The sequence below is a fragment of the Talpa europaea genome (assembly GCF_964194135.1).
Source record: "Talpa europaea genome assembly, chromosome: 2".
In the NCBI taxonomy this organism is placed as follows: domain Eukaryota; kingdom Metazoa; phylum Chordata; class Mammalia; order Eulipotyphla; family Talpidae; genus Talpa; species Talpa europaea.
In genome coordinates, this window is record NC_140068.1 from 66,485,857 (window position 1) to 66,513,561 (window position 27,705).

Genomic DNA, 27,705 nt, shown 5'->3' on the forward strand with positions numbered 1-27,705 from the left:
CACTTTTGTCCTAGGCTCTGTTCAAAAGTCACTTTATCAAAGGTACCTATTTCACCACTTATCTAAACTAGCATCCTTCCTTACCTTAACACACAACAAAACTATTCCTTATCTTAACACACAACAAAACTACTCCTTATCTTAACACACAACAAAACTACTACCTGGACCCACTTGACATTTCTACACAGAATTACTCAGTACCTGAAATGCTGTACAATGCATTTATTATTTGGTCAGCTGTAATAGAATAAAAGCTGTATGATAATAAACTATTTAAATAGGAATACAAATTTAAGAATGATTAAGCATATAAACAGATTCTAAAACCAGAAAAATCTAAACTCAACTCGTATAGTATGTACACACATACACTGGGGTGGGTGGGGAGGTTGGGGGAGAAGGGGAAAGGGAGAGAGGGAGGGAGAGAGAAAGAGAGGGAGGGAGAGAGAGAGGAAGGGTGAGGGAAGGAGAGGGGGAGGGGAGGGAGGGAGGGAGAAAGAGAGGGAGAGGGAGAGGGAAAGAGGGAGGGAGGGAGAGAGAGAGGGAGAGGGAGAGGGAAAGAGGGAGGGAGGGAGAGAGAGAGGGAGAGGGAGAGGGAAAGAGGGAGGGAGGGAGGGAGAGGGAGGGAGGGAGAGAGGGAGAGAAGTTATTCAATCTCCTTAAGCCAAGGCTGCTTTAGTACCTCAATTACTGGAAAATATTTAGGTTTACTTTTTTGATCTAGGAAGGGGAGTAAATTTATATTTTATGATTTTAATAGTTAATATGGTTCTAGGTTTTTTTTTTCTGAATAGCAAATTACTTAATTCACATCACAACCACATGAATTAATTTATTTCCTTATCAAATTACATGATGAATATAAACATGCTATTTTCTTAGGCATTTTTTTTACTTGTTAAAATTAGCCTCATTGACTTCCAGTTCCTTTCATCCTGGGAATCATGTCAGGATGTTACGTTTCCTATATAAAGTTTGGCTTAGGAATAACTCGTAACTGCCTAATAAGTGAGTTTTCTTTATATCTTACCATTAAAATATAATGTCCTCACCATTAGGAAATATTCAAATGATACTAACAATATTTGACATTGCACTAGTATAACTGCATTAAAATATATAATTATTTTATAAAGTATCAACATTATAACAGTGGTGGTTGAATAGCTATCACAGAATGAGTTGTTTATAACCAAGTCCTTTTTGAAATATAGGTTAATGTATTAATGGAATTAAGCTTTTATACTGAACTGAATTAAAATAGAACATGACATTATTTCTGAGGTAAAAAAATTTTTTCTTAACTTTCATCCCCCTGATTTACCAGTTTTTAGAATAATAATTTGGAATCTTTTTTTAAATTTTTTTAAAATAAATTTTATTTTTATATTCCCCATACAATTGCAATCCCCTTATTTTGACCCCAATCCCTCCCCTCCCCACCCCCCACCCCTCAGAGAGTCTCTTGTTCCTTCATAGTTGTTTGTTGATTTGATATTTTCTTTCTTATGGTTATTCTTCTTCCTGGTCCCTTATTTAAGCAATCTCCAAAGATAACCACTGGACAGCATTTTGGTTTTGTTTGTTTTTTTTTTTTTTTGACAAAAGTAAGGGTATATCATTATAAATCTAATTATTTTAATATATTTGGCATGTTTCAATAATTCGCAGTTACTGCTTTTGTGACCCAAGGCACATTATCACTCAGTGGGATCTCCTTCACGTTACCTCTGTGTACTTTTGATATATCTATAATTTTTGAATGCTTTCTGATAGTTATATGATCTGTATTTGTGCTCCAGACCAGCAGTCAACCATTTTTCGGATGGTTATGTCTCCCGGGCTATTTTTGAGTGGGAAATGGTACTTAAAAACACACGTATGGGAAATACGGTTGTTCACATCTATATTATGGTTCCTAGTCATTTTCTATGGGAAAAGCTATTTTTTGTTTAAGAGAAAATATGTATTAACACTATTACGCCACTTCAAAAGTAACATTACAGATTTCAATAACTTATTTGCTTCATCAATATAGATGTTTAAAGAGAAAAATATCAATTTTTTTTTTAATTTTCTTTTGAAGATTTATTTATTTACACAAGAAATGGGGTACAGGCCAGATGTGCAGGAGGATGAGAGGATTCACCAGAGACAGAGCAGGAAACAGAACCGGCAGACTGACGAAATACACTGCTGAAGGGAGCAGCGGGCGAGACAGGCGAGGTCTGCTGCACCATGTGGGTTTCTCCCCGGCTGGCTGGGATAGAACCCGCGCCGCAGAGGCTGCAGACAGCTTCATCACAGTGCGGTGCTCAACCGCCTGCACCACCAGGGAGGCCCAATGTTATTATTTTTAATATCAATATTATTAAAATATTACTGAATACATTTAGGATTTCTTTATGATTCTGACCTTAAAATATATCACATAGGGAAATACAGTCACAATATTATTTTAATTCAAATTCATTTGCTATAATTCTCCTATATGTTTAAGTTACCAACTAGATATATAAATAGGTTCGTTTAACTGCTTTTGACAGTTTTTATTTAATTTTGTTTTGTTATCATTTTAAACATATGTATAGTCCAATGTCAAATCTATAAAACAAGGTTTATTTGCAAAAATCTAGCATCTATCTCTAACTTCTATCTTGTTTCCTCTTCTTCCAACCAACTACTCATTAAAATTAGTTTTTGGTGGATTTTTTTCCCATTTAAAAGAAAAAAAAAACCTTGTATTTATTCTCCTATCTTTCATAAATCAAGGGCAACATACTATATACTCTGATTTGCATTTAATTTGTGTATTATCACTTAAAGATTTTGCCACTCTACACAAAGTCAAATCAGATCTTTTCACCCCTCTTACTACTAAACACACGTTAGCTCGTGCCTCATTGTTCTCAATTTTCTGTTATTTATTACAAACAGGACTGCATTCCATATGCACAAATATATGTACAAGTGTTTAAGACAGATTAGGAAAGGAACAAAAATAACTTATTTTCACTGAGTCTTTTCTATGTGTCAAATACTTTAATGGGTTATGGTAAGCACTTTATGTCATTTTATTTATTCTCTTGAAAACACTTATCTGGTAGGAGAGATAGTCATTTATAGATCAGAGAGATTCAATTAACCAGATCAAAGTTAGAAAGTTGAGTATAACTGGCACTTGACTTAAGACTAGGGTCAAGGTTTATGATTTATCTATTTTAAAATATTTATGATAGACAGGATAACAAACCAGTTATCACTTTCCAACTACCTGGACAAAGTTATTCATCTACTGAATAAATGACACAAGAATATAACTGGTAAGACAATGCTTCTCAAATATGCTCATGCTCACATTAAAAATCTATGTGAAAAATACTGGACTGAGATAAGGAATACTAAAAAAAATTAAATACTTACTTGGATCATTTAGGTCTGATAGGCTTGTTTTCCTTTCCTTAGGGTTTGTGATTTTGGCTATTTTTGCCCTAGGTAAAATGACTTTCCCATTAGGCTGTAAATATTTCTGTCTATTAGCATCACAATTTACAATAATATCAATTGGAACCTTTCCCACACTGTTGCCATAAAACTTCTTGGGTGCCAATCCTGTGTTTTGTGACTTCTGTCCTCCAGAATTCTGATGAATTGATGTTCTTAATAATGGTCCAGAGGATTCATTCAAAGTTACAGCTTGTCTGCAATTTCTTTGCAAATCCTTAGAAAAAAGAATATCACAACTTTGGCATAAGGTCTGATATTTCTTTTCCACATTTTGCACAATATTCACACTGTTGACAAACCTTAAGTTCCAAAAGAATAAAAGAAACAAAAGACTTTGGCATTTTATTTCAACTTCACAGGAACAAAAAGTCTCAAAATTAAGTCTCTCATTCCGCATCATTATTACCATGGCTACCACAGAACTGGAATACGCTATTTGAGATTCAGCATCAGACGCTAGAAGGAATTTTGGAGACCACCTAGTCCAGTAGTCTTCAAATTGGACTATGTATTCTCAAGTTACATAAATATTTTCTAAGTTATATAGAGTATAAAAAATCTTATGGGAATCAATAGCTAGATCCCAAATTTCTACATATAAACTTTCCAAAAACTGATTTGATTGTAAAACGCGTGTCACAATTGTTCTCCAACTTAAAAAAAAAATGCTAACAAGGTCTTGCACTGGAAATACCACAATGGTGCATTGTCCTGAGATACAAAAATCATTAAACCAAAGAAAAGGATAATTTAAATACTAGAAAAATGAATCATATTTAAGTACTGGTCAACAAAAACTTTGCAAGACAACAGATTTTTAAGACAGTGCTTCAAATATATTTGAAGGAATGCCTAATAAAACTGTGAGATCACTGAAATTTTTTCACAGTAGAGTATCGTGATTTTTTAGCATATAACTTGGGAGGAGTTAAAGGTATTAAGTGATATGAATATAATGCATAAATTTCAAGACACTGAACCAAGTGCTTACTTTCCATACATTTTATTCTCTAAATATCTGAGCTTAAAAACACAGAAAATACATGGGGTGGGGGGAGCTGAAGACCACTGCTCTAGTTTTCCTTTTGTTTCAAAGATGAAAAAAAAGACAAACATGACCAATAACAATGCCTTTCTACTAAACTATGATACTTATTCAACGATTTATTCCAGATGATAAAAATGGATGAAAATCAAGCTTAGAGAGGGCAAAACTGAACTTATTAGCGATGTGCTTGCCATCTCAATATATGTAGATTAGTAAAAAAGAAATGTCTCTTTTCTTTCTGTCAGTACACAGGAGAAATCAGTTATGCTATATGTGGAGTACAGGTATAAGGAAATTATTTTTCACATTAACACTTTCAATAGAGTCCTGCATATTGTAGCCTATAATACATATGCTAACAGGTAAATTATACAAACTGGCTAGACACAATAATGGAAAAGATTATCTGACTGTTACATTCAACCTACTATTATATTTAGCCTGTTGTCAGTAAGGGAAAGAATAACATATTTGAATGAAATACAAACAATGCAAATGGTTGGTCATGTTCCACTGCACCTGAAAAGGAAAACCTATAAGAAACAAAAGAGCAATCTCAACCAAAATACTACGATATGATGAAACATCTAATCTCCTAAGAAACAGCTTATACTCCACTACTAAACTCCACTATTTCATGATGAGTAAAGTATGGATTTCCACCTCTAGCCTGGTTTAAAGAAAGTTGTGATTAACAAAGAAGAGTAATGTCTGTACCCACCTCTAAATCAGCTGGACATTTTTTTGAAGCAGGAGACAGAGGAGAAGGAGTAGACTGATAGATACTACTGTGACGTTTCTGTGGTACTTTCCTTTTAATTTCAGACTCCAGATGTGATTCAGGCTCTTCCGCTTTCTTCATCATACGATCTAAATGAAGAAAAAAAATGTACAGAAACTAAATTTTATAAATTCCTCATTAATGCTATGAAAAAATACTAATTTATATTAGCAAGTAATTGTATTGTTTAACATAACATTTCAATATGTATAATAAATAACCAGAACTGTAAGACCCAGCAGTCATGTCTCAGCTGCTCTTACTACTTTTCATCCCTCACTAGGATCTCTAATGCTGTGGGCCACTTACATCAAGTATATCAGTATTTTCTTAGTTTATTATGTGCTATGAAGGCAACAGCAGCACTTTCTGCCACTGATTCACACACACATTTTTATTGTTGAAGTTACTCTTTTTATTTTTTTTTTGAAGTTACTCTTTTTAGATTGGTAATGAGAAAAATTTGAATTTAAACATTAGGTACAATTGTTTAGATAAAGGAAGCTAAACGAGTCCTCAACAGAATGGTTTTCTGACTTTAAGAAAAACAAACCAGAATCTTATTTTTCAATATTGATTTGATAATTCTCATTAAAAATATAAATATTAAATTATTTAATGAACTCTGAAACAGGACAGTTTAAAATTGGTTACAACTTGAAACCAAACTACTCTACCTATATAATACCAAGTTTTCATACTTCCATTTTCCTATTTTTAATAATACCCTTTTGATTATTTTAAAAAGAAATTACACATAAAAATATTTCCGAGTTTACTATAATACTATTTTTTTTTAAGATTTATTTATTTATATAAGCACTGGGTACAGTCAGAAGCGCGGGAGGGTAAGAGAATTCACCAGAGCCAGAGCGGGGTAACAAACAGAACAGGCAGAATGATGAAATACACAGCTGAGAGGAGCAGCAGGTGCGGCAGGAGAGGTCTGCGTGCCAGCGTTCGGGGATTGAACCAGTGCTGCAGAGGCTGCCGGCAGCTTTGCAGCCCAGCACTCAACCGCTGTGCCACCAGGGGAGGCCCTATGACACTATTTTAAGAAACCTATACATTCTAGTTTAGTATAATGACATCAAGTTTTACTAAGTGATTTCTAATTTCTCAGTCTTTACACAAGTTCAAACAACTTTATTTTGCTGGGCATCAAAGCTAGAAAGTTAGCTAATCACTGTTTTATCCTTGTAGTCCCTTCCTCACACACTGAAGAGAATTCTGTTCCCTTATTAACTCTTAAGTTCACTTTCTTCTCCAATTCCATTTCCACTTCATTTGACGTGTTTAATGTTTTGCCTAACCTCTCCTCTCTCATTCCAGTTTTGATTGCTTCAGATTCTTCCCCACCACTGAAAAGGTAATCATCCTAACACAAAAACATGACTCTATCATACAAATGCTTAACATCTTTCAATCATCCTAGTAGCTAAGGAACAAACTCTATACTCTGTCTCTTGGCAAGGAAAAGGTTGCAATGATATTCTAGTCTCACTTTCAAAGTTTACCTCAAAGAGGTACATTTCTCCATGGTGTTTTCTCTTTCACCTTCTTATATAAGCTGTTCTCGTCACAAACAAAGCCCTCCCTATTTATCTAGTAACTTCAAACCATTCTTTGTTAAGAAGCTTCCTCTGTTCCACGGGAAGCACAATTCTACAGTCCTCTGCATTTCCACAGTACTTTATTGATATTTGTATTAGCACCCGCACTATTTCCCTATCAGATTAGCAAAGCCTAAAAGAATATCTAATGTTGCTGAAGAGCATGAGAAATAGATATACTGAAACACAATTTGTTGGGAGCTGACACCCTTTACAGAATGCAGTCCTTAAAATGTCTGTAATCTTTGTCCTTATTATTTTATTTCTAGGGTTTTGATTTAAGGAAACAATAGACCAAATATACAGTATGTATGTGTTAGATTATTAATCATACTATATAATATCAAAATGTTGAAAACAGCCTAAACCTATGGTACATAATAGTGGGTCACCATGTACTCATTAAAAAAAAGATTAGAGACCTGGATATATTAGCTTGCAGAGATAAGTTCATCCATTTGATTCTTAAACTTCCTTTGTGTTTTCCATGCTGGCTTTCCATTAATATTCCAATATTTTTTAATGCACATATAGGAACCAGATAATAAGATAATAAAGTTTTTAACAGTATGCATAATATAAATGCATTTTAAAAATGGGTATATATGAATAGAAAAAGTCTGAAATTATACACTAAGATGCTAATAGAAGATACACTGGATTAGAGAGGATTTTCTCTAATCCTTTTTAGAGAGAAAATCCTCTCTAATCATTCTCTAATCATTCCTTTTTTCTCTCTAATCATTTCTCTCTAATCATTTTCTCTCAACATTTAAAAGCGGTTTTCAGCCTATTACATCTGGGTATATTCTTAGGCTGGTGTCATATTATCTATTTCTTTAATACAACTACTCAAAACCCTACACAAATGCAAAACATAAAAACTTCACACTTACCAACAACTTGGGGTCGACTTAACCTTATAGGATTATTTTCAAATTTTTGGACATGAGGTGGGTATTCTTTCCTAGAAAAGGAAATTTATTCAATTTTATTCTAACAGAAAAGAGATCTTTCAAAATGAAAAAGTTGAGGAAATACTTACAATGTCTTTATTAATACCACAGAATAATAAAAGTGTATTACACAAATATTGCAAAGATTAATACATTAAAAGATCCTTAAGGGCAGTGAATGTATTTTAACTAGAGTATCAGAGTCCACAGCAAGCAGACTTTGAATCAGTATTTAGTAAATGAATCCAAATGAATGTCCTTTCAAAGTAATCACTTTGGGGGCCTCCCCTGGTGGCGCAGAGGTTGAGCACTGGGCTGCGAGGCTGCCCGCAGCCTCTGCAGCGCCTGCTTGTTCCCTGGCTGCCAGGCAAGGGTCCCACAAAAAAACAAAAAACAAAACAAAACAAAAAAACAACAAAGTAATCACTTTGGACAGGTTCATATTTATTCTCCAATGAACAAAACTTCAGAATTTTTCTCTTGGAACTGCCTTCATAAACAGTTTGTAAAAGCACATTAAAAGAAAACTTCATTGTCACACAGATTTTTTAATTAAAAAAATCACTTAGTTTAATATACAATTTGCCCAATTCTGCTGTAAATATTTTCAGCTGTCTAGTAACAAACAAATCAATGTAGAAAAATGTAAATACGGAGTAAGATATTGGCTGTAAGGACAATTCCAAAATCAGCACAAAACCAGCAATCAGGGAACAAGTGTTAGTCTTATGACTCCACTTAATTTATCGTATCACATTGTTAGACAATATATAATTGATAATATATTTTTAGGATTTTGAACATAAATAGTAAATATTGATACTAAAATATTATGCAAGTACAAACATTAATTTTGAAAAAAGCAAAAAACATATCGCTAGTGGTGGAATAAAATAGTAAATAAGCAGATTTGCAACAAGTGCAATACACCAAGGAGCTCAAATAGTCAAATACTTTCCCACACTACAGAAAAGTTTCTAGAAATATACCCATTTTATTTAACCAAGGAATTAAAAAATAATTTGTTAAGAATCCATTCACACTAGTGGTTAATACCTATCACAAAGAAATGTAATTTATCAAATTAAACAGATATCCTGAAAGAATTTTCCTGTCAGCATTTCATATTCTTATGAAAGTCAAAGTACCTAAACAGGAAAAATATGTAATGACACAAGAAAAATATAGCGATAGTAGTGTATTTGCAGTAACAATGAACAAATAGTGAGCATCATGTGCCAGGTACTGTTCTAAGTGCTTTGTATCTATTAATTCCTTTGATCTGCAGGATAACCTTATTATTACCACTTTATAGATGAGAAAACTGAGGCACAATGAGGTTTATTAACTTGTTGATGGCCACACAACTATTAAACAGCAACACCAGAAGCTGAACCTTGGCAAACTGCATTACTATTGAGAAGTAATGATATTTTCAACATTACTAAGCCCGATTTGGTGAATGTGCACAATTTTCACTGTCAAATTTTAAGATTCTTAAGTTGGGAAGATAAGAATCTGCCTCAGAGATAGCAGTACTACTAATGCTGTGAAACAGAAGGTATTTAGTTTTTAACTACACAATATTCAGCTTAAAATAAAATGCATGTTTTTATACTCCATACACTTTCACATTAAGGGGAAAATATATGCATACTTAAGTTTTATCTTAAAATCAAATAACTAATTTTTTAATGTCTAATTTTTTAACTCTACCCTTCCAAAAAATAAAGGATACCAACACCACAACAGAGATAATGAATCTGAATCAAACTATGATACTATTATGATGTATTCCATGAACTTTGTATATTGTATTTTTTTTTAAAGATTTATTTATTTATACAAGCACTGGGTACAGTCAGAAGCGCGGGAGGGTGAGAGAATTCACCAGAGCCGGAGCGGGGGAACAAACAGAACAGGCAGATTGACGAAATACACTGCTGAGGGGAGCAGCAGGCGCGGCAGGAGGTCTGCGCGCCATGTGGGACCCTCACCAGCAGCCGGGGAATGAACCAGTGCTGCAGAGGCTGCAGGCAGCTTCGCAGCCCAGCGCTCAACCGCTGCGCCACCAGGGGAGGCCCTACTGTATTTTAAATAGTGGACAAAAAGGAAAATAATTATTAGTCAAGAGTGGCCACAAATGTGGAAGTTAATTATTTGATTTCTGTCAGTTTGAACTTGCTTGATTACTTATTCTGTGGTATGCAGTGAGCAGTTAGTTCAGTTAATAGTGGATATAAGTCATGAGACTACAAATGAAAAGTATATGTGGCTGCAATTGTATGGGGAATATAACAAAATTTATAAAAAAAAAAAAAAGAAAAGTATATGTGCAGAATGATGAAAATGCTGCACTAATGCACTATATTCTTTGCAATTTGACAATGCAATGAACTATGCATTGCCAATGAGGAACAAATATATTAAATAAATCATGTAATATCTATTACCTTTTCATGTATTGTGATAGTGTTAAAAAACCATTATGCATATCTGCCAACATCTCCAGACTTCATGACCACTTAGTATTAACTCTGCCATTTGTTAAATATCCTTACATAAATTAAGGCAACGTTAAGTCTTGTTTTAAAATTTTATTACGACTAATAAATTACAGCAATAGAAGCATACCTTAAATTTAATACAATATAAGAATTTCAGGATAAAAATAGCACTAGGTTTGCTATAAGAATTAAATTAACATTGTAGCCATATACTATCTTGTGTTCTTTAAACTTAAAACTTAGTTTAGTTTTCTGAAAATTTTGTTAGGAGACCAAAAGTGTAATTTTATGTTAATTTCTTAGTTTGAGGATTCTATCACTCTACAAACACTAAAATTTCAAACTAAACTGGTACAAAGCTCAAGCCTACGACTTAAATTTCACTGACTCTTTCCTACTCCAAACCAAGCAGTAGTAGAAAAGCATCATCTGTAAGATAAATCTATTTTTTTCTATTGCTTTTGAAGGTTTGTGATGTATGTAAGTTGTAGAGGAAACCTCACTTCATGGACCCAGCATTTACAAGTTGCAAAACTGAACTAGAGAGCTTTTTATTATGTGCAGAATGGGCTTCTGCCACGAGGACACAGGAAAATGACAAACTATAAACCAGGAGGTTGGTCCTCACTAGAAACCGAATGTGTTACAGCCTCCAGAATTGTGAAAAATAAATGTTGCAACAAGGACAATGTCCAAGTACATTGTAAAAAATGTGGCTACCCTGATCATTTGACTTTTAAAATGTTAAGAACTGTGAGTAGACCCAAAAAGGGACAGTTGTGGATGTTGCAGCATAAGCAGTGAAGAAAGTGATGGAAAAAACTGAAGAACTAAACAAATTTCAGGCATTACAAGAAAAAAGAAAAAGCAAAGAAAAAAAATCAAATTTTTAAAATGGGAAAAGGTCTTATGCAGTTCCACTAAAGGCACTTCAAAATAAATTTAAAATATCAGAAAAAAAGATTGAGTCAAAATAGTGGAAACATCAGAATAAGGCAGAAAAAAAGAGAAAAGCATTCTTCTACCACTAAGTTCTGAAACCTGAGCTTTTCGCCCTGTATTATAAAATTTTGATTTTGACAAATCATTTGACTTTCCTTAAAATCAGTATATAATTGTGCTTTGCAACAAATCAGCTTTTTCTATATAAAGTAAATAATACTGGAATGTTCTACTATTTAAAGATTAGAGAGCTTCAACTATAAAGTCCTTTTTAAAAAAATAAACAATTTTGGAATAATTTCAAGATTTGCACAAGTTTAAGAGACAATTCAGAATTTGCTGATCTCTTCCCCAGTTTCTCCTAATGTTAACCTTTATTACTAACCGTATAAATGTAAAAAAGGAGCCAATGGTGTTATAATGTAGTTAAACACTAAGACTTTATTCAAATTTTACCATTTGGTTGTCTTATCTCCTTAGTCTATTTGTTTTTAGTCTTGCATGGTTGTTCATGCTGGAAGTATTGGTCCATTATTTTGCAGAAAACCCCTCAATCTGGGTCCAATGTTTTCTTCATGGTTAGGATGAAGTTGTGGGTATAAAGGTAGAATCTTAAGAGATAAAGTGCCCATCTCATCATGTCATATAACAGGAAAGACATGTCAATCTGATTGATCACTGGTGATGTTAACCTTAAGCATGACTAGAGCATTGCCAGTTTTCTTCATTCTAAAGGAACTATTTTCCTTTTTTTTTTTTAAAAGATTTATTTTATTTATGCATACAAGAGCTGTGGTATAGGGTAGAGGTGTGTGTGTGGAGGGTGGAAGGGTTTGGGAGGATTCACCAGAGACAGAGTGGGGAGCAGAACAGGCTGACTGACTGAAATGCACTGCTGAGAGGAGCAGCAGGCAAGACAGGAGAGGTCTGCAGGGCCATATGGGTTAGCTCCCTGGCTGGGGATCAAATTCATGCTGCAGTGGCTGTTGATAGCCTCACAGTGCTGAGATTTAACCCCTTTTCCATTTCTGTACTCTATTTGCAATCAAGTCAGTAAGTCCAGTCACTAAGAGTTAAGTTCCACTTTTTTAAGTTCCACTTCTTATTACAAAATTTAGCTTTATATCAAAAGTGCTGTTCAATTCAAGAATGCTAGACTATTTAACAAGTGATGTACTTATTAAATCATTTCTCTACTACACTGATGCATTAAAATGTATTTTATACTTTAGGTTATAACCAATTGTTTTTGAGTTCTGGCCCTTGGGAGCTCATTTAGTCGGTTCCTATGACAAGACTGCATTCTCTGATGTCACTTTTTATTGTGGCTAAATGTAACATTTATGAAAATATACATTCACTAATCTGCATATCACCTGCTAATCTGTATGCCATATGGGGGGATGGAAATTTCTCTATATGGTTTCAGTTTTAGTTTATTGTGCTGTTGAAGCAAGTACCCCTTTGTGTTTTTGAGTACCTGCCTGGTTTCAGGCACTACAATATGTTCTATTCTGAATCTGACCTAACCTATCCCTAGAATCAGCCTTTTTTCCACATACCTTTTTTAAGTAGTCTTGAAAACCAGGACCTGGGCTCTGGTTTGTTTTCATTTTAATGACAGCTTGTTTTTATTACTATCTCTATTGTTCTACCTGATCTCAAAAGAAGCAAATTTCTACTAAATCAAATGTAGTCATTTTACAGTAAAAATTCAATATTCCAAACTCATGAATCAGTTCAGTTTTAAATGATCTCTCACAGTTGTCCCCTAGCCAAGAACTTCCTGCAAGAGCTTTAATCATTCAGTTGTTACTCTAAGACTAAACCCATTACAGAATGCGCTCCTTTACACTCTTTAGGTTTCTAGTCCTTAATTTCATATTGTTTGTTATTCAAATTCTATGTATGCTTTTTTTTGTCTCTGGTGATTCTAAACACCTCTTTATTGACAAATTGCTTTTTTAAATCTGAGTCTTATAAACAGTATAGTATAGCTAGGTTTAATCCAACCAGCTTGTCTTTTATTAAATATACTCAATCTGATCACAATTATGATATTGACAGAGTTCATGTTTTCCTTCCCCCTTAATTTATTAGTTGCTTTTTAAAATCTTATATTCATTATTATTTCACTTTGTTTCCTCTTTCCCTCATTTCACTAGTTTAAATAATCACTATTTGTTTTCCTGCTAGATTTAAATAAATGAGGTTACCATCCCTCATCAACCCTTATTCTACCAGCATATTTCTGCTCATTCACAGGTTATCTAAACTCCAGCTATTCCCTCATCAAGTCTATTGTAGCCCTAATGGAAAGATCTTTAAAATCCATTTACTTTCCTGCTATACCCATCCCAACACTTTACTCCATGTAAGGCCTTAAGATTCCTTTTACTTCTGTCTTTCCACCTTTCCAACTCTTATATTTGCCTAGTTTTTGAATACGCATTCACAAACTATAAGTGATTTCCCTTCTATGTGGAAAGTGGAGCATGCTTATTAGCCTTAATTGATTGTCACTCAATTAAATTTTTAATTATGCCAAATTATAAATCACATGCAAAAGATTACTATTTTTACAAATCTCAAAGATTTACCAGTTAATAATACTTCCCTACCTAATAAACTAAGGTCCTAGCTGACTTCAGCAAACCCACCTGGTAACCTGGTAACATTTTCCCTTTTGCTCCTCAGTCAAGCTCACTGTAGGTCATGGCTTGAATTTTTCCATTCTTTGAACTTGCCAAACTCAGTTCTGCATTAAATCTCAGAACCACCTCTTCCTTATCTGGAAAAGCCCTCTCTATTAGGACCATAGCATGGCTGATACTTCATTTAATCTTTGATTAAATGTTAGCTTCATAGTAAAGAGTTTCTCTGAATATGCAATCTAAAGAAACCATATTGTCTATCACATCATCCAATTATTCATAGTTTATTATTTCACGTGTTATTATCAGCATGCCCAACAAAATGTATACTAAAGGAATAGTGGAATCTTGTCTATTTTATTATTGTATCCTTATGTCTAGAACATAGCAGGCACTTGAAAAATACTTGGAATGAATAGACATGTATCTAAAAGGCAGTATGTAAATGTAGATTGATATATATGTATCAGGTCAAATTAATTATAAATATTCATACACAAGAAAGATGTCAAAACTGAACTACTGATCACATGCAAAGCCATTACACAGTAATCCAAAATATTAATTTGTCGGCCTACGTACAAACATAATTTGGGCATTTGAAAGTCACTGTAAGCTTGTTTATATTTACCGACTGCACAGGCTGGTTGGAAATTAAATATACTTGGACACTTCAGTCTGTTAGCCATTCTCCTAGTCTTTTAATAGTATTTCCATATCTAACTTTTTCTTCATAATGTGTTCTTTTTTGGTGGCAACACAAGTCATTACTCTCTTCTAAGCTTATCCTTCTTTAAGAGCAAAAGTATCTTGCTCTTCTCAAAATTTACTATTCTAAATGAACTTAGAATCAATTTGTCAAATTTCTTAAAATAACAATGACGTCACTGAGATTTGGAGTAGAATTGCATAAACTTACATTAAGGAACAATGGGATCGAACAACCAAATAGTATCATAATCTCACAATAAACTTCAGATTAGGTTTTTGTGATATATTTACAAAGGATTTCTACATTACTAACTTTATTACTTGGTATTTAATTTTAGTTTGTACTGTGAAATTTTGATCTTCTACTCACCTGATTACAGATGAATGATGGAAACTTCATTTATAATACTTAACTAGTTTGGTAGCTTATCCTCTTGCTCAAGTCTTATTCTAAGGTTTCAGATAACTCATAATTCCAAAGAAGATAGTATCATCTGAATATAATTTTATTTTCAGATACCTTATGATACTATTATAAAATAGTATTATCTCTCTGTAAAACAATTTTGCAGTACTTATCAAGAGCATTAACAGCATTTGTAATCAAGCCCAAAGAATCCTTTCCCAGAGATTTATCTTGAGATGAATTTAGAGATCTATGTACCAAGTTGTTCACTAGTGTTATACCTAAGTACAATAGTGAATAACAACCAGAAATGGGATAATGAAAGGTAAATAATTATGTATATCTGCAGGACAAATTATTATGCAATCACTAAAAATAAGTTTTAAAAGTCAATTTGGAAAAATGCTCATACCATACTGTTAGACAAAAATTCAAAATATGCAGCTGTGTATATTATGATAACACATGTCATTAGATATATTAAAAAAGTACATTGGTGGGGGGGGGGAGATTGATAAGAAATCACCATGAACCTAATAATGTAATGTTTTATTTTGAACTCTTAAAAAATTTAAAAAATCTTCAATTATAATATTTGCCCTTTCAAACACACCCATTAAGTAAAGTTTTAGTATTTCATATATGTTGTTCTAAATACTCTTTTTACCTTTTTTTACCTTTGTACCTTTTATTGTTTCAAGTCACTATAATGTGCACTTAATTTTTACACAAAAAATACTAAAAATTTCATTTGAAAATAATTTTTGCCTTTCAGATTCATAATTAGTTAACCAATTCTTACTTAGGAAGAAAAAATACATACAGTTCTAATACCAGCTTAAATACTCTATGTTGCTAGTACTACCACCTATGTACACTTCATTCACAACCTCTGTTCATGAGTCAGAAAGGAATCAAGAAACATTCATTCAAGTTGTCAAAGTCACTTACAACACAGAGAAATGGTGGCAAACATTTTAAGTTTGCAGGCTCTGGATCTTAATACTGTTATTTATTTATTCCAGTGTGGTTTTAAACTTAAAATATACCTCATTGTGCCCAGTATATATAGTATAAATAGAAAAAACCCTAGAAAAGATTAACTTTTCACAACTACCTAAATTTTGTTTATTAAATAAAACATTCTCTTTTAAGTGTTTTAGTCCAGAGAATTACAGTCCCTCATGTATGAAAGGATAAATATGGAGGCTCTCTTATCACTCCTTAAAAGAAAAAAAAAAAATGTGTCTAAATGCTCTCTAGAGGGAGGAAGCGCCTTATATGGAAAAAATTTACAAAGCTAAATTTATTGATGTAAGGTTCTTCCCAGTTTATCTCAGATAAACATAAACTAAATTTAGGTAAGAATCTAAAGGATTAATGGATTAAATTCAAACTAATAGTGACACAGGTGCTGAATAAAGCACTCAGATATATTTATTACAAGGTCTTTCATAAATAGCTGCTGCTTAATTATCCAGTCCCTGGTGATACTCTTACTAAAAAGACAGAGTTTCATTATCACTATTATGTAAAGTTCAGTTTTTACACTGTATAAATTAGTTTTAAATAATTAATTGCAACTGTTCTTCTCAAACCTTTAAAACTGGGCAAATTAATACATTCCCATTTTAGAGTACATTATGTGCCTACTGGAAATGTTGGTTACATAAGTCTAAATCTTCTGGTTCCTATTCCAGTATTATCCAACAAGAATGTAAAGTCTAAGAGGACAGGGATTTCTGTCTGCTCCTAGAAGAGTGCCTGGCACAGAGTTGTTGAAGTTTTAGCTAAATTTATCAGTGAATAAATTTCCACTCAAGAAACATGTAGAAGAAGCCAAAGTAGTGTCATAAACCTTTGAAAGAGAATAAAAGAATCATCTTTATATAAATCTGGCAATACAACTTGCTTACATTTTATCTTCCATAGCCTATGACTGATTTGGACAAAAGAGTTTCAAATGTGACTGTATTAAAAGTAATTTTACATATACCAATTTTACTTAAAACATCTTATCCAATGGGCTTTCAAAAAAACAGGTCACTTACAAGTTAAAAATTTTAATGATATGATTGTTCTATATCTAAAAAGAATTAAAGATTTACTTCAAGAAAAAACTGACACAATGGGAAAATACTTCCTTTTTCCCAGGAGATAGGTAGTCAAATATCTGTACAACCCGTTCATTTAAAACATGTAGATCTGTGAAGTATAAAAGAATTACAAAATATGAAAATCTTTGCTAACAGAATCATCTTTGTATTTCAGAAAGTTGGTGTTCATGAAGATGGAATATATCTATATATATGCATTCAAAAAAACATTGCAAGTTGTCTTCTTTGCCCTCCTCTATACCTTTGAAGAAAATTACAGAGTTGATGCCAAGCACTGCTAACCTATTGGAGGGGTGGGACAGGAAATGTTTCATAAAAGGCTTTTGAGAATCTCACAAAAACAACAAAAAAGATAAGCTCAAGCATAAACAATTCTATACACATATAATGACAAGAAAGGTTTTCTTGTGGACATTTGCTACAGAACAATTACAACCATTTCACTACTCAAAGAAGTGTGTAATCTTAAAACCTGGTTCTATATTTACATTATTCAACATTTCCTTTAAAGGACTATGTGTCTGTCAGTGTTATATAAAGGGAACAAAGGGTGATCATAAAATTCTGGGACATTTTTTGGTCAGAATAGAAATACATTGGATATTTACGGTTTTAACTCCAACTTTAAAGTATTCTAATTTTTAGAAATTCCATTTTTCTCCTCACTCTACTGAAGTTTGAAAACAAAAGTATTATCACTAAAAAATAACAAGATTTTGATGTGATTGAGAGCAATTTCACTAGAAAGGCAATGAAATATTTTTATCTTTAAAAGGAAAATACGTACATATCAGTATAAATATATAATAGCCATTTTATACTTATATATAATTCATGTTACATTTAATGTAACCACTAATGGAAACATTTGTATTAAAAATTATACTGAAACACCACCCACATAAATCAAATACCATGTAATGCTACTAGTAAGTTTGTTTTTATTAAAATAGTAAGTATTAATGATGAACTCTAAATTCCATGGCTATTTTTCCAAGCATATAATCTGTTATTTTACTGCTATATCATATTAAGCTTACCTTTCCTTTTGGTCCACACTGCTTAAAACATGAAAAAGAAAAAAAATGTAAGAGGCAAGACCCCATTTTTGATAATCATTGTAGCTTTAGTAACTGTAGGTAATAAGGCAAAACTGTGATTAATTTTTTTACACACATTATATGCTATATACTATGCTTTTACTCTTGTCAGATATATATAAAATTGCTTTTCAATTTTTGTCAACACATAGATTAAATAATTCTTGAAAGCTTTACTTAACCATCAAAATTCAAGGATTTATGTTACTTTAGAATATAGTCTTTAAACAGTAATACAATTTCCAGAAATTATAGCATTTCTTAGTAGTCCCAATCCTGTCACTGAGTGATTACTTATTAGTAAGAAAAAAATTCTTTTTTTTTTAGTGGAAACTGTTGTATAAGTTTTTGATTAAATGCATTATACTGGACTGTGAAATAAGGAAAGGTCTGTGACTTAAAACCGTGGTCTCTAACTAAAAGTTCAATATATAAAAGATCACCCTTCTCCAGTGACCATGGAAAATCTAAAAAGCTAGCAACATAAATTACTAAAGAGTAAAATTACAAAAAGCCTCAACTTAGAACAAATTCCAGAATTATTCCTCTTTAGTAGAAATTAAATATTCAGAACTGTAAACAAAACATAGCTTACAAAATCCCCAAGTCTCCATATTAATGCTTGCATTCCTATTGTGTAGACTATTTATGTAAAATTATCAATTTAATCCTAGCAAATTAAGAAAACAGAGGTACCAAGCAAAAAGCTGAACAGTTTTTTAAATCACAAAAAGAAAAAAGAAATATAGCAACTTGGTTTTATATAAACAATTCTGAAAAGAACTACTTATTATTTAAAACATCTCAAAACTACTTATTATTTAAAACATCTCAAAACTACTTATTATTTAAAACATCTCAAAATATAAATTTACATAAATACTGTATTTGAAATTATACCTACTATAAAAAAAGGAATAGTCTATAAAATAAATTTATATTGGATAAATGACAGGAAAATGAGGGATCATCACACTCCATTTTTTAAAGTGAAAAAATATATAAACATAAAACTTTAAATATAGGTTGTCTTTTATTAATTTCTTATGGAGTTAACATCTTTAGGAAAAGTAAAATGAAAACTAAAAGACTATTAACTAAAATAGCTATTTCTAACTTGATCCACATGTTGTGCCTAAAAAGTGAAGAAACTTTAGGATTCTCTTGTTTTATAAACTCACCTGTATAGGGTAAAGGAAAGAGGAAGAGAGAGAGAGTAACAGTAGAAGAAACAGGTTTGGTTCTCTCCGACAAACCAAGGGAGTTAGGAGAAAAACAAAAGACAAATATACGTATGTATGTATGTATGTGTTCATACATATACACATACCCATGCTTATTTTTCTTATCCTTGAGAAAAATGTAATTATGTTACCTAATTTATAAAAGTCATTGCACCTTTACTAGATTTTTCAGTATGTGCTTATTAACAAGTCCTGCCCTAAAGGATTTATATATTTTTTTAAAGTAAGTTTTTTAAAGATGGGAAGAAAAGCCATATTAGTAATGTAGGACTTTGTAAAATTGTCAGCTTACATTCTTGTTGGACTATTTCATTCTTGAACTAGTGCTGTACTAGTACTCTTAAAATTTTTTAATAAGAAAAAAAGATAGACTGATTCTGGTGTCCATAACCTGATTTATGACTTCAAAAACTATTTCAAAGTGGTGCTTTTCATTAATAATTAAGTCTTGCTTATTATTCCAGGAGCCCATTTTCCCACTTATGGATTATATGTGCTTTTGCTGGTATTCAATTCCCCTATGGTCCTTACAAGTCTTTTCACTTATCCTTAATAGAAAAAAACAAAAACAAAAAATGAAAATGTAAATAAACCATAAACCACTAAAATGCACACTTTTTGCAAAAGTCTGGTTAAAGTTAGGGATGGACATGGTATAGTTTTACATAGATTGTTAAATTTCTGCATTTTATTTTTCCCATACTAATACTATCCTCCTCCATCACTAATGGGATATAAACAATCTTTCTTTTAAAATGAATGATCATAGGGAATAGCAGTGAAAAAACAAAAACAGAAACCCTGGAATCTTAATTAGCTCCCAAACAGTGGCTAATCAGGTAAGATTCTTTAATAATGTTCATTCATTCCTTTTAGATTAAAAAGGTATGAAGTACTTGTTTCTACAGCTTCTAGAAGAAATACAAGTTATTCAAAATTCGGGTCTGATTTATTTAAAACACAGTTTATTTCACATACTCCCAAAAATGACAAACCACGTTTTGTGAATTACCAGCTGAGGATGTTTCCTTTAAGTTCAAATTAAGAATTCAGAAAATAAGAAAACTTAGAGGTTTGAAATTGTGCCAAAACTACACTAATTAAAACCAAAGGTTTGGTTAGCAATCACCTTAAGTTTTTTTTTTTTTAAATCTTTAAAGATGTAGTTCCTACTGCATGGAGTACCCTCTTCCAGATAGTATACTCAAAATTTCTGTTAATACTTTCTCTGTGAATTCTTCCCTTACTCCCTATTCTATAAACAGTACTACACATACTTTGTACATCTCTACTACAATACTTACCATGTAATCAATTGTTTACTACCCTTCTTAATTATCTTTAATATCTACCTTAACCAAACCAGAGCTTCAAAGCAGGATTTTGTCATATTCATCTTTGACTACTTTGTATCTCACCCATACATAGCACAAAATCACTCAGTATTTTTAAAGAAAGAAAAGTAGAAAAACTCAATTTCTTGTCTTTAAACTTCAAAATTTTTAAACGAAAATCATATTGCTCTAGGAATAAGAAAGTTTATTCTAATTAAGAAACAAGCATTAAATTATCTACCCTGGTGACTTGACATCACCATTTTCCTTGCTAACCTTGTCAAGTATTTTTCACTCAGGATTGTTTTTTTTAAGTACAATTCAGGGTATTTTTTTAGAAAATAAAACCAACAACAATATTTTACTAGTAAATACCACTTCCTACTAACAGAATATAATTTTGTATGCAAATGAGCAATGATACAGAAGCAAAGTACAGTAAGTGTCAAAATCTAAAATAAAGTAAAACACAAACCAGTTTCTAGACTGGAACTGGCTTACCAATGAGGAAAGGATGGGTGAATAGGTCACAGTGCAAATATTTCCAAATTAATAGGAAATTTCCAAAGTAATTAATAATTTTAAGTGTAGAATATATCCCTTAACTTCATTGTAAATTATAAGTTAGCATTTCGACTTAGACCATATTTTCAGAAAATATAAGACAGATCTTTATCAGCAATTGATCTGTCAATGCAGTCTGTGTGAGAAACAATGTGTGAGTTGTTTCTTCTTCTTTCCTCCCCCAATTACTCTTATTTTTATTATTTATGCTTCATGTTTGTGCCTCAAATATACCAGAGCACATGATTTGTGTACTTTACAGTAGGATAAGTCAATTTTTGTATAAATATCTTGGGTAACTATGATAATATACTTAAGCAAAAGAAAGGTTTTCTTATCCTAAATTATGAGACAGATTAAGGGTTTTTGAGTAGAAAATCTATGTAACAGCAGATCTACCTAAATATCAAATTTAGCAAGAAGTCAGGACACATTTTCTGAATAAGGAGCAGTCTAGATTGCCATGTTTTAAAACTGAAGAACTACATCTTAACACATAAGCCAAATTTTTAAATGTTATAAAAAATTTTATGCTATTCATAATGTAAGAAATAAAAAGATAACTGTTATTGGAGCCTGAGAATTTCTGATTTAACTGAAATTGACTTAGATGTAAAAATTCAACTAAAACTGCATAACTACCCCAAACCAATTATGGAAAACCTCAAAAGCATTTAAAAGATCAAGTTTTCCCCAACTATTATTTCCCTTACTTCAAAGTTCATACAGTACCTTCACAATCAATGAAAATATCCAAATCTCAAACATAAAATTATCTCAAACATTTAAAACTAGTCATGTAGTTTATTTTGATACTATGAATTCCTATATGCTTATTAAAAAATATGTAGTAACTAGTTTTATTCATCAGAACTAAATTATCAGGTGAAGATTTCTTGTCAAATATTGCTTTAAGATCAGTGTTGTACAATCAGTTTAACTAAAATAAAATACAACAGGAAGACTTTATTTTTAAAAGTCTATTTACACAATGTCATTTATTCAAAAGCAGATATAAAATAATAAAATTTTAGGACATGAATTATTTTGGAGACATGTGATAATCTCTATATAATGGAAACACAGCAAAGAACCACAAAAGAAAAAAACTGGTTAAAGTGGAAAAAAAAAAAACCTATTAAAGAGGAAAATGTATATATTAAATATGTAGTATTTAGATATTAAACAAAGGCAAGTAGAATCTTTCCTTACCTTTGGGCTGCTGTTTTTATTGTTGGTAGAAGAGCATGCTGGAAACGTCTACCAAGAACCACAGCTCCAGAACATAATGATACAGTTTGTGTATTTTCACTGCAGATTTAAGACACAAAGATCAATGTGAACATGCGAAAATTACACATGCATGTACATAAAATCTGAGCAGAAACACACAAAACCTTTTCCATTAGGAAAATATGTATTTACTTATGAAAAAATCCAACTGCCCATGTTAAATTCTCTATTATGACTTCCCACTTCCTGAACTTGTTTCTGAAATGTTTCTAAACCAGTTCATGAAAGAAGATAAAAGTAGAACAGAAGCCAGGAATCCTAAATGAATGTACTGTACTATGTAAGATTTCCTATAAATTAACTCAAATATACTTTCTTTCCTCATAGGGATTAGCCACACAAAAAAAAGGCTTTTAAACCTTGAATGTTACAATGTTTTCTTATATGCCAAAATAAAGGTAAAACAGTATTTAAAAAAAACTACCATGAGTCCTAAATTCTACTTGTAATTCTGTTACTGACTAGACAGTTACTTAGTTTTTATGTACCTCAGCTATCTACAAATTGGCAAAATAGAAACTGAATAGTGATTTTCAACCTTATTTCAGGGAGATACAGCCCAATCTTAACAATGGCTAACCAGCTTCTATGAACAGTGATTATATATAGAAAGATCAGGAATAAGAAGTTCCTTGAACGTCCCTGATAAAATTCCTAAAGAAGACATGACCACTCCACTTTATGGTGCCTTCTACTTTTAGACTTGTCCCTGAGATTTTACTGACTGTATAAGTTTGTCTTAAGAAATTCCGGTCTACTTAGATTTTTCTTAAAACATTTTCATTCAAAACCAAGATATTACTACAATCAAATCTATGCAAGAGTCAAAGCAAAGAATCCATATGCACACTATAGGACCATCCTACCTCTTGACCCTATTGACACATTGAAAAGACAGGTTTGAGCTACTGGCCCTAAAGGTCATTAGCTTTTGATGTCAAACCCTTTATTTATTTATTTATTTATTTTTGCAGAAATGTATGGTAAAACACCTATACCTCAATTTCTTATTGTTGCTCAACATGTTAAGTCCAATTGAGTTGCCTTTCAAAGATTTTGAACTGTCGGCTTTGTTTCGTCTTGTGCATGTTTTCCAGGGATCACCAGAACTAGTAGCAACAGTTTCAGATTGACGATTTAACTGTAAAAAAATCCATATATATTAGCGTCAATAAGCACCAATGTGGTAATTTATCAACAACTATTTAAAAATCATTTACCTAATAAGTAACAGTAGTGAAAATGTACCATTTTAGGGAGGGGAAAAGGAGATGGCAGTAACATGTAGCTAAAAATAATTTAGTATTTTCTAAGGATAACACAAATATGTAGGAACATGGGTATTTGTTATTTTCTTTTCATGCAATATCTGAAAAGAAAAAAATTAAAAACAATTTCCTCTCCTTAACAGCTTCTTGATACCTATACTTCAAATACATCCAAATGTGGCTATCAGTTGTTATTTCAATTTGTACAAGGTCTTTGGCCTTAGCATCAGTGTCCCTTTAAAAGAAGGGAAAACACCAAACCTTCATACCTTTATAGTTGCAAATGATAATATAATTGTATCAATACTAATCACTTTGGGGAAATCATAGCTGGACAACAGGATGGGCCTGTTTCTTTTCAACAAAGAAACCTACTTTTATTATATTCACTGCACAAGACATTTAAACACTGCATTCAGACTTACTAAGACAAATGTCCTCAGTTCTTAGTGAAAATTTCCCCAGAACATTTAAAATCATTCTTGTCTATTTTAATTTTATTTCTGAAATAGTCTAATATTTTATTTTCTTTTGTCCTATTTTACAATAAAATACAGTCAAAAGAAGACAGCAATTTAGCTTTCCCCCAATTATCTTTATAAAAACCTACCTATTTCCTAAAAAAAATCTCTCTCACTATACTCTGCCAGCACCAATCTTGTTTTCAGGCATACATATCTACATTACATAGCTCCAAAAGATTTATTTTGACACACAGCTTATCGCTTCCTTCTCCTTAAGACATTACTTCTTAGTCTTTTACAGCCACATATTTAGATTCCCCTGCTTCTGGTAGATCAATTTTCCTTCCCTCTATTCTCTGAAAACAACTAGAAAAGCTGAACAGCAAAGCGCAGATTAAAAACAAAATATCTGTTGGAGGCATTTGAGGATTACCAAAGCAGGGAAGTTTAAGATCTCCCTGGACAAGAAAGGCAGAGAGATCTGAGCCCTTATTTTTCCCTCAGACATCTACTAATTCCAGACGTAGCTGAGAGGTTGAGAAACTAAGCTGTACTTCCAAAAGAACCAGAGAACAAGGGAGACAAGAAGTGGCATCCAATCTACCAAGAACATAGGACCGCATAAAGACCTCAAAACTATAATAGCCCTCTAAAAAGACTGAATCCAGCTTTCAATCATCTCAGCTTCCACAAACTGACCAATGTGCCAGTTGATCATGATGTATACTAACTTGGAAAGTCAATGTCCTAGGTGACTGATACATAATCGTATCAAGAAAAATAAATATATCAATTAAAATAGATATATCATCAAGTCAAATTGCCTTAGCAGATTCCTTACCATTCTTATATTTTGAAGGTAACACACTGGGGGAGGGGAGGAATCACAGGAGAATCACAGGATGTAAATTTATAAAAAAAAATTCTCTTTTCATGCAATTAAATCCTGACACATTCCAACTACCAAAAAATTTAGAGAAAAACGCTGAATTAAAATACAACATATAAATTATTTTAGATGGCTGGCACACATTTACTTTTCTCTGCCTAATAATTTTTATTTCTCCATCATTTTATTTGTGTTCTTAACATGATAAGCTTACATAAAATTATTGAGGGATGTTAAGGTATAAGAAAAAACTGAGTCATTTATGGCTGACCATCTCAAAGATTATATTACCAATGTTAAAACGATATATTTAGTATATAAGTTCCTGAAAACCTTTAATTCTCCTTCAAGTGTCCAACTCTTAACTAGTCAAGACAGTTATCTTGGTAATGCAAACATATTAGGAGGACTACTAACAACAGATTGGATCAGCACAAAACAATCACATGACTACAAAACCAAGTACAAATATGGTCTTACTGACGTCAGATAAAGAACTATAAATACATCATTATTTACAGGGGAAAACCAGTTTACATAAAGATGAAATTTAACACTGCATTTAATGATATGGTAGCTTTTTTAATGGATGGCTTGCTAGTATCATGCACTATGTGAATTATACTCATATTTATCATTCACTATGTGAATTATACTCTCATAATTATCAACCATTCCATAAATTGGAAAGTTATTAGCATAGAGTATGAGAGTCTGAATGATTACCATACCATACCACCCATCCAAAAGAGCTCTGTTTCTCTCAACTGTATTATCAATCTTTTTTTCCCAAAGATTATTTATGCATGTAAGAACTGGGATACAGGCCAGAGGTGTGGGGGATGAGAGGATTCACCAGAGACAGAGCGGGGAACAGAACAGACAGACTGACTGAAATACACTGCTGAGAGGAGCAGTGAGCGAGTCAGGAGAGGTCTGCTGAGCCATGTGGGTAGCTCCCTGGCCAGGGACTGAACTCGTGCTGCAGTGGCTGTGGATAGCTTCGTAGGTTGTGTCTTAACCCCCTGCACCTCCAGGGAGGCCCAGTATTATCAGTCTTTATAGAACACATTTACACAGTATAAACAAATGGTATAGGAATCAGCAAGCCTGTCTGTAAAGAACCAGATAGCAAACATTTTAGGTTTTTTGAGTCACAATCTCTGTTGAAACTGTTCAGTGCTGCAGCATAAAAACAGCCACAGAAAAAACATAAATAAGCATGCCTGTTTTCCAATTATATTTTATTTATGGCCACAAATTTGAATCTCATGTAACTTTCACATCATGAATTAGTATTCTTCTGATTTTTCTCACCCATTCAAAAATATAAAAAACCATTATTGTTCATGAACCTTTGGTTGGAGACTTGATCTGATCCATGAGTTCTGCCCTGGTTTGCCAGTCCTATCTTATACATTAATCATTTAATAACTACTGAGCACAGTCGGTTGTTAGAATGTAAACTACATAGGAACAAAAAAATATGTGTCTGTTTTATTCCCTAGCATGGAGAACACTGTATTCAACACATATGTCTATTGGAGACTCCAGAAAAAAACAACACAGGAATGTAATATCCACAGTGAGAGATAGTGGCTAAAATTTTCCAGAATTATTGAAAGACATGCATCCCTTACCTAAAAAGTCACAAGGAAACTGCAGGAGTCCAAAGGCGTCTTTGAAAAATACTATGATACTCTGAACCAAACACAAGCTTTCTTCTAATTTCATGCTCATTTTCAAGTGAAAAAAAGCAGCTATATTAGTTTAAATAAATGATCCATATGAATTGATAAATTACCCACTAGCCATTCAAAATCCAGGCAGGGATATGTAAACTCCTGGGATAAAGACTTTCTAAAGAACACGCAGGCACGGATAGTTGTAAGGAAAATCAAAACCCTAGATTTCCATTTTATTAAGATTACTTCCTTAAAAAACCCATCCCTAGAAGAGGCATCATACAAAATTTCCTGTCTCCTCTTTCACAATATAATTTTTTCTACATTACCAAAAAAAGGACATATTTTTCATCTACTGAATTACAGTCTAGCCCCTCACATCAACCCCTCTCCCCCAAGAACAATCTGAATCTCTGCAGACACATAAAAGAATGGCAGGGCTTCATATCTTTCTCTGCTTTAATATATATTTTTGTTAAATGTGAAACATGGGTTGGGTTAGAAGTTGGGTATTCTAGACCAAAATAGTATTTTCTTAATTCACTTCTTAATTTAACATGATAAAATGGAAAAGCAAAGTATCAAAATTTGCATATACTGACTTTCCAGCTCCTACTCC

The 27,705-nt window shown here is 32.4% G+C and overlaps 1 protein-coding gene across 3 annotated transcripts in view; it reads right to left on the minus strand.

Moving 5' to 3' along the window:
* Positions 1-27,705, minus strand: part of SENP6 (SUMO specific peptidase 6) — a gene marked incomplete at both ends in the record, with an annotated part of 80,861 nt that overhangs the window by 30,945 nt on the left and 22,211 nt on the right. For 2 of the 3 annotated variants that reach the window (XM_084228326.1, XM_084228327.1), the window contains 5 exons: positions 3,427-3,724; positions 5,280-5,428; positions 7,849-7,919; positions 22,700-22,798; positions 23,779-23,921. In XM_084228326.1, the coding sequence (XP_084084452.1) occupies positions 3,427-3,724; positions 5,280-5,428; positions 7,849-7,919; positions 22,700-22,798; positions 23,779-23,921 (760 nt within the window). Of the gene's footprint in view, positions 1-3,426; positions 3,725-5,279; positions 5,429-7,848; positions 7,920-18,285; positions 18,307-22,699; positions 22,799-23,778; positions 23,922-27,705 lie in introns of all 3 variants that reach the window. The other variant, XM_084228325.1, reaches the window with a different exon arrangement.